The sequence below is a fragment of the Salvelinus fontinalis genome, chromosome 32, assembly GCF_029448725.1.
Source record: "Salvelinus fontinalis isolate EN_2023a chromosome 32, ASM2944872v1, whole genome shotgun sequence".
Classification (NCBI taxonomy): domain Eukaryota; kingdom Metazoa; phylum Chordata; class Actinopteri; order Salmoniformes; family Salmonidae; genus Salvelinus; species Salvelinus fontinalis.
Genome location: NC_074696.1, coordinates 26,664,203 through 26,673,178, shown reverse-complemented (window position 1 = coordinate 26,673,178; position 8,976 = coordinate 26,664,203). Strand labels below are relative to the sequence as shown.

The window sequence follows — 8,976 nt, the reverse complement described above, 5'->3', positions numbered from 1 at the left end:
CAGGAGAAGCAGTGTGTGTAATCCTGGCCAGGTAGTCTGGTCTGGACAGAGGCTGTTCAAAGCTTCCCATCATCAGGGCTACGTCCCAAATGGCACCCTATTACCTATTAGTGCAATACTTTTGACCAGAGCCCTATGGGACCTAAGCCCATTCTGGTTTCCACCTTAACCTTGCTTCTTGGCACAGGTTCCCAACACCCCCTCAAACAGTCACTGTAGCGTAGAGGCTGAACTTTACAGCGACTGTAGTGCAACGTCTCCTTCAGATAAAAAAACACACACAGAAAAGAGAGGGAAATATGATGTTAGAAACACCCTCATATAACAAAAGTTTTTCTGTGATATTTAGATGTGCCTTTTGGGGGAATAAGATTCCTTTGAGAGAATGCATGTCGGTAGGAGACATATGAATCTGTACATTAAGCCACGCAACTAATGAAATCTAATAGGTATGACACAGTTTTTTTCTTCTTTCACAGGTTTTCCACAATAAGCAGGCCACTCCTCCTTCCATCTCCAATGGGCTTTGGGAAAGGTATAAAAGCGCCACCACCATCCTCTGCGTCAGGACCAGTTGAAGTGCAATATTGAAGCCTCTACTGTACGATTCAGGATCCAGACTCTAACCTCAAGGCATGTTGACCAGGTAAGTGTATTATCGTTAACATTCTTTTTTATAAGGTTAAGTGTATGATGCAGAATGTGACATGTCCTCATGGACCCTAAGGCTGCATTTACACAGACAGCCCAATTATGATATTTTCACCAATTATTGGCAAAAGATTTGTTCTGATTGGTCAAAAGATCAATAATTGGGCAAAATTTCAGAATTGAGCAGACTGAGTGTTGTTTTTTTTAGTTTACATATTTAATTTGAATGATTATCACATAACTGGGGCGGCAGGTAGCCTAGTGGTTAGATGGTTGGGCTAGTAACCGAAAGGTTGCTAGATCGAATCCACGAGCGGACAAGGTAAAAATGTGTCGTTCTGTCCCTGAACAAGGCAGTTAACCCACTGTTCCTAGGCTGTCATTGTAAATAAGAATTTGTTCTTAACTGACTTGCCTAGTTAAATAAAAAATACATGTATTTATTTTTTACACACTTTACCTCTTTTTGATACCACTATACCTTCACAATTTAGATTTTTTTTGGTTCCAGGCTTTTCAATAGAAAGTGGATTTAAAACCCCACATTAGGATGGCTTAGGTATTTTACAATGGCCATGCCATACACTGGTTAAAGAACCACTCAGGTCAATGGGAATAAATTGTGGATAATTTCAGAGATTCTTCGGTTGGCACCTTAACTAAAATATTCCCAAAGCAGCCTGTTGCTTACAAGGATTTGGTGTGTGATTGGAAATTAGAATTCAGAATAACAGGTGGTCATAAAATGACTGAGACAGGCATAAAGTCAAAGAGCCTGAAACAGAGAAGGCAGCTGTGTCGAGGCCATTGCTTCTTTAACTAGTCTGCAATAAGCATTGTTTTTTAAATTCAATTTTTAATTTCTGTTTCCAGGAATTTTCTCATCTTCTGCTCTCTGGCAGTTCTGCTAGTACAAGCTGACTTCGATACTAATAACGGTAAGTGTTGGCAATTATGATTGAATACAGAAAAACAGATGCTGAATCAAACAGCATGTACAGTAACATTAGCATAAAGTAGTTATTAACTGTTATTAATGAGTTACTAACAGTATCTGTGAATGGTGGTTACAATGTGTGCTTATATGTGTCTCTGTGTGACACTTTCAGATCATGCTGCCCAAGCCATGTCCACAGGTATTCTGAGAAATGTTCTGATTTTGCCTAACTCCTATGTTGACCTTTATGTGACTTTGAAAATCATTTTTATTCAGTCATTTGTATATTGAAATTGCACTGCACTTACTCAGCCTACTTGCTTGTAAATATCCATTGCTATTTTGATCTGTTGTTTTAAAAATGTGACTTTGTCTGTATGTATCGTGATTGCTGCAAAATGAATTGCCTCTTTAAGGACATTAAAGTTGTCTGAATCTAAATTTTATGAATAGACTATTTAAAGAAAGGCCCATTGCTAATTGAATTCTGAACCACACTCCCTTTTGTCACAAACAGATAAGGACTCAACCTCGGAGGAAGCTCCAACTGGTAAGAGCATCATCACCTCATTGGCTGACTCTTTACAACCAGTGCTCAATATGCCTGTAGTCTAATCCATAATCTGTGGTCTATATGTGTTCTATATACCGATTCATAACGGTAATCAATCTGTGGTCTATATACCCGTTCATAATGGTAATCTCTGCTTTTTCCACAGAGAGCATAAATGCCATCTCCTCGGATCAGCCTAACGGTGAGCACAGCAGAAAGTGTGTGTGTGTGTGTGTGGGGGGGGGGGGGGGGTGGTGTCCTACCTATGGGAGAGGGGAAGGTCTAGGCATGGGGCAAACTCTGGAAGGGAGAGTGCGAGTGCACACTTCAGGAAGAGAGTGGATTACTGGGACGAAGCCTCTGATCCTCTCTAAATAAAGGTGGGTCTTGTAGTCTTGACTAACCCAGGTCAGATGGTTGTTTGTCTGTTGAATCACAGACCCCCCCATTACTATGTGACATGAGACTGGGCACACTTGTTCGTAAACCCAGGCAGGTGTCGAGACTGGTTATTTGAAAGTCAAATAAATACATTTTCTCAAGAAAGCGGGAGGAAGCTACAATAGTGGTGTAACTATGTCGACTCTTGAGTGTGTCTAGCATAAACAGGTAAGCCATGCCCACTGAAAGTTAAAATTAGCTGAAAAAATTAAAATGTTAATCTTCAAATCTATGCCAAAGATGTGATGTTAAATGACTAGTTCTATAACATACTGCCTGTCAACTTTGTGACAGCCTGCTCTTGCGAGAAATTGAGGTTCTGTTCTGTGCATGGACATTCTGGAGTGTTCCTGAGAAAAAAACAGAGATTTCACTGTCTCTAGGTGTAGATTGGAGTCACTGTCACAGGAACAAATATATATATATATTTTCCCACTGGAAGTGAGCTATGGAAGGGCTAAACAGACCAACTAGCCCAAATCAAAAACTGACCTTTAACCCTTAACTTAACCAGACTCATTAGAAACGCCCAAAACAGGAGAGATCCTGGAACCTTTTGTCCTGCATCGCCATCTAGTGGTAATTCTTGTATCCTGCAACATTTCCTCTGTATAGTGAAGCTTGATGGCAGACAATAACGCAATCCATAAATGTTGAATCCATAAATGAGACAATATAGCTGGTGATACTGTTTTTTATGATGCAGTTTTTCTGCAATTTCTTTATAGATATGTCACAGTATTACAGTGAGGGATTGCTGGTAGGGGCTTTTTTAATGATCTGATGCAGTATAATTACAGTTTGTCAAAAAGCACAAGATTAAACACAATAAAATATGATGTCTTTAAAAGAAACAAAACATCATTTAGACAGAAAATGTATGCCTTGCTCTGTAACATGTCAACATGTCTCATCTTAGATGTAAGCAGCACAAGTGTAGAGGTTAGACAAGATGATGAGTTTATGTCATTCTGTATTCACAATAAAACCATTGAAAGAATACTGATATAATAACAATTATGAATGAACAAATAAAAGTAATTGTGTGGATATCTAAAGTATATGTTCATAATTTCTCTCCCTACTACAGCTCCTAAACCTAATGGGGTCACTGGACCTGGTAGGTATCCTTTATGTGTAGGAATATAACCCGTAGACCTATGGGTTCCATTTAGTCACAAATGTATGCCTGGGGGAGAAAAAAATAACATTTATATGAATGTGCTTTCATTACTTATTATATGTGTTGCAGCAAACAGTGTTGAGGACCAGGAGGGTAAGAGACCATATTCAAACAGGGGCGCGCACACACACACACACACACACACACACACACACACACACACACACACACACACACACACACACACACACACACACACACACACACACACACACACACACACACACACACACACACACACTTTTTAAAAATTGTTTATTTTAAGTATTTTAGCAGACGCTCTTATCCAGAGCGACTTACAGTTAGTGCATTCATCTTAAGATAGCAAGGTGGTCACAACCACGTATCACAGGCATAGGAAGTACAGTTTTCCTCAACAAAGTAGTTATTAGCAAAGTCAGAGCTAGTAACGAGGAAGAAGTCAAGTGTGAGTCTTAGTGGGTTGGGCATGAGGAGGGGGTGCGAGGGAGGGAGGGGGGTGCTGTGGGATTAATTAAAATACTATTTGAAGAGGGGTGAGAGTGCCAAAAGACCAGAGGTGGCAGACACTCTCTCTCTCACACACACACACACACACACACACACACACACACACACACACACACACACACACACACACACACACACACACACACACACACACACACACACACACACACACACACACACACACACACACACACACACACACACACACACACACACACACACACACATATGTTTGTTTTGCTATCCTTGTGGGGCTCAAACAATTGATTCCCATTCAAAATCCTAATTTCCCTAACCCATAACCCTAAACCTAACCCCTAAGCCTAAAATAGCCTTTTTCCATGTTTTACTATCCTTGTGGGGACGAGAAACACACTCACACACACACCTTTTCAACACAAATCATAAATACCTCACATGAATCATTCCAGATATTTTAAGTGGACAAAAATTATGAATATTGAACCAATCAAATGTGTGTCATGTTCCACAATTAAGTTTAACATTTCCTTATCTTTCAGAGGATGAAAGCTCAGATGAAGGTCTGAAAAAAATAAATGTTCCTCCTCCTCCTCCTCCTCCTCCTCCTCCTCCTCCTCCTCCTCCTCCTCCTCCTCCTACTCCTACTCCTGCTCCACAACAAAACTCAGGAAAGTTAGTTGGGCCAGCAGGTGGGAACCGGAGAAAGGCCCCACAACAAAAGAGGAGGTCACGACCCTCCCGCCGTCAGCAGTGAAATGCCAAAAAGACACACAGAGGCAAACATTTACTTTTAGTTAATTGCATAGAAGAAGAAACATATTGTATCCTATTACTGTATATGCCATAATATGAAGGTGTACAGAACCGTACTCATATGATGAAGCTGCTTTGATGTATCTTGAGCAGCAGAACAGTCAGCAAGACATGACATGTTGTTTACTGTAACGTCTGTGGAAAAAACTCAGTGGTATGTTCAATACAAACTCATGGGCATTTCTCTGTGAATAAAATGTAGGATTAAATGAACAATGTATTGTGATGACATAAAACCAGGCCAAATATCATAACTGACCTTGACCTTAAGAGCCACTGAAAATGCTCTAAATTCACCACCTGTTTCAAAATAGCAAGGACCTCACTCCCATGAAAATACCTCCATTTCTAAATGAGCGCACACACCGCACCAAATGTTGATCGCCGTTCGTTCGGCGTGGTGTGTTTTATGGACCACTTGCCGGTGGGCGTCTGACTGCCAACATTCTCGCGTGGTTTGCACTCGGTTTGCAAATTACAGCTGGCACTCTGTTCAGAGGTGCTAAGTACTCTCGGCTGGCAAATGCTGCCGGTGTGTCAGTGCCTTTAGAGAGACTCTTGCTATTTTGATCATGAGCCAGTTGGTGGAAATATGGAGTTACGAACTAGCAATACAAACTGTTGTTAGCTAAAGTGAAAAGACTAGATATTCTTCACAGAAAAAGGCTAAAGAAATCCCATAATTTCTCTCAGAGTTGATGAGGATACCTTTGACTGGTGCTGCCTACCCAAAGACTGTTATACTGTCCTCAGTCAGCATATCTTTTAGTGCATAATCTTTCAAAACAACCCTGCTCTCGAACACAAAACCAGTGTTTCAATCAAAAGTGTTTGTTTCTTTTTTCTAATCATCATTTTTATACACACAGTATTCAACACATTATGTATGAAACATGTTTGATGAATATCAATTTCAAAACATGTTTAAGTGTCAACCTCTGTTTCTTACATCATATCTTTCTAAATAAACCTCTTTGAGCAAAGTGATATTTCTGACTGTTTTCCATCCTTGAACCGTGCCGGATTGTTAAAAATGAATAATAATAATACTAATAATGAATTGACAATACATTCCTAAATAACAAAAATTATTTTTTGTTTATAATGAAGGGCCTTGATTTGCTGGCATTTCAAAATGTATTATTCTGGTTAACTTGTAAAAGCTAGATAACTGTGTTCTACTTTAAATCATTTCTAACTGTTTCAAGAAAGGTTATCTGGAATTGGAAATTAGACATGCAAATATGAGGATGTAAGTACAAAGAAAATAAGTACAAAGAAAATAATAGGTTATTTGTGTTATTACCATTTTCCATGTAACATCTTAGTATATATAGTAAATAGTACTTTTGGTGTTTACAATGGGGCTGTGCACACTGCTCTCTGTTTCTGACCTGAAGCTCCCTGTGTTCTGAATACCAATCCTGGAGTCTTGGTGCCAACATGAGCCTTGTGCTTCTCTCCAGCGTAGTATTCCTCTAGCACACACTTTTTTTCAAGGTAACCACTAATGAATACATTTTACAATTTGGTATTTTATTAGGATCCCCATCAGGTACTGCTAAAGCAGCAGCTACTCTTCCTGGGGTCCACACAAAGCATAAAACATGACATAATGCATAACATGAATAGACAAGTACAGCATAAAGGACAGAACTACATACATGTTTAATAAGAATACACACTTTCATACATTTATGCCTTAGCATTCCATGCATCATGTACTCATTATAGCAGCAATACTGCAGCCATTCATTTTCCCATATATTGCAATTCCTTTGCTCTGCTGTTACAGTTGCTTTGTCTAAGCAGGTCCTGATATCCTAATCTCACAGCACCAGCTGTTCTGTAAACACTAGAAAGAATCTCACAACATCAGGAACCATCCATGTCCTTGGTTCTTCCGTTTGACGTCAATACTGTGCATAAACATGTGATTCATAAAAACGCTACTGAATGCAAGTGCAACACACCAATGAAAATGGAAATGCAATAATCATGTGTAGTGTCACTGAAGTCTTTAACTCCTGCTCTGTTCCGCTGGCGTGAACATAACCACATACACTACATGAGTAAAAGTATGTGGACACCTGCTCGTCAAACATCTCATTGCAAAATCATGGGTATTAATATTGAGTTGGTCCCTTCTTTGCTGCTATAACAGCCTCTACTCTTCTGGGAAGGCTTTCCACTAGATGTTAAAACATTGCTGTGGGGACTTGCTTCCATTCAGCCTCAAGAGCATTAGTGAGGTTGGGCACTGATGTTGGGCAATTAGGCCTGGCTCGCAGTTGGCATTCCAATTAATCCCAAAGGTGTTCGATGGGGTTGACTTCAGGGCTATATGCAGGCCAGTCAAGTTCTTCCACACCGATCTTGACAAACCATTTATGTATGGACCTCGCTTTGTGCACGGGGGCACTGTCATGCTGAAACAGGAAAGGGCCTTCCCCAAACTGTTGCAACAAAGTTGGAAGCAAGGAATCGTCTAGAATGTAATTTTATACTGTAGCATTAAGATTTCCCTTCACTGGAACTAAGGGGCCTAGCCCGAACCATGAAAAACATTCCCAGATCATTATTCCTCCTACACCAAACTGTACAGTTGGTACTATGCATTTGGGCAGGTAGCATTATCCTGACATCCGCCAAACCCAGATTCGTCCACCGAACTGCCAGATGGTGAAGCGTGATTCATCACTCCAGAGAACAAGTTTGCACAGCTTCAGAGTCCAATGGCAGTGAGCTTTACATCACTTCAGCCGACACTTGGTATTGCGCATGGTGATCTTAGGCTTGTGTGCGGCTGTTCGGCCATGGAATCCATTTCCTGAAGCTCCCGACGAACAGTTCTTGTGCTGACATTGCTTCCAGAGGCAGTTTGGAACTCGGTAGTGAGTGTTGCAACCGAGGACACATTTTTACGCGCTATGCGTTTCAGTACTCGGCGGTCCCGTTCTGTGAGCTTGTGTGGCCTACCACTTCATGGCTGAGCCGTTGTTGCTCCTAGACGTTTCCACTTCACAATTACAGCACTTACAGTTGACCGGTGCAGCTCTAGTAGGGCAGAAATTTGACAAACGGACTTGTTGGAAGGTGGCATCCTACGACAGTGCCACGATGAAAGTCAATGAGCTCTTCAGTATGCCCATTCTACTGCCAATGTTTGTCTATGGAGATTGCATCGCTGTGTGCTCAATTTTATACACCTGTCAGCAATGAAATAGCCACATCTCCTAATTTGAAGGGGTGTCCACATACTTTTGTATAGTGTTGAAGTCGGAAGTTTACATACACTTAGGTTGGAGTCATTCAAATTTGTTTTTCAACCGATCCACCAAATTCTTGTTAACAAAATATCGTTTTGGCAAGTCGGTTAGGACATCTACTTTGTGTATGAGTCATTTTTCCAACAATTGTTTACAGACAGATTATTTCACTTATAATTCACTGTATCAAAATTCCAGTGGGACAGAAGTTTACATACACTAAGTTGACTGTGCCTTTAAACAACTTGGAAAATTCCAGAAAATTATGTCATGGCTTTAGAAGCATCTGATAGGCTAATTTACATCATTTGAGTAAATTGGAGGTGTACCTGTGGATGTATTTCAAGGCCTACATTCAAATTCAGTGCCTCTTTGCTTGACATCATGGAAAAATCGAAATAAATCCGCCAAGACCTTACAAAACAATTTGTAGACCTCCACAAGTTTGGTTCATCCTTGGAAGCAATTTCCAAACGCCTGAAGGTACCACGTTCATCTGTACAAACAATAGTACGCAAGCATAAACACCATGGGACCACGCAGCTGTCGTTCCGCTTAGGAAGGAGACGCGTTCTGTCTCCTAGAGATGAACATATTTTGGTGTGAAAAGTGCAAATCAATCCCAGAACAACAGCAAAGGACCTTGTGAAGATGCTGG

At 40.5% G+C, this 8,976-nt stretch overlaps 1 protein-coding gene across 2 annotated transcripts; it reads left to right on the top strand.

Annotated features, from left to right (window-relative positions):
• Positions 1–538: 538 nt before the first annotated feature.
• On the top strand, positions 539–6,036 carry LOC129830996 (protein cappuccino-like). 2 transcript variants are annotated; one of them, XM_055893945.1, is made up of 8 exons: positions 539–646; positions 1,525–1,589; positions 1,761–1,787; positions 2,106–2,138; positions 2,308–2,343; positions 3,673–3,702; positions 3,835–3,858; positions 4,905–6,036. In XM_055893945.1, the coding sequence occupies exons 1-8, from the start codon at positions 636–638 to the stop codon at positions 4,988–4,990; spliced, it is 312 nt and encodes a 103-aa protein (XP_055749920.1). In that variant the 5' UTR covers positions 539–635; the 3' UTR covers positions 4,991–6,036. The 2 variants fall into 2 exon arrangements, with proteins under 2 accessions (XP_055749920.1, XP_055749918.1); XM_055893943.1 differs by having other exon boundaries at positions 4,776–6,036.
• Positions 6,037–8,976: the final 2,940 nt, after the last annotated feature.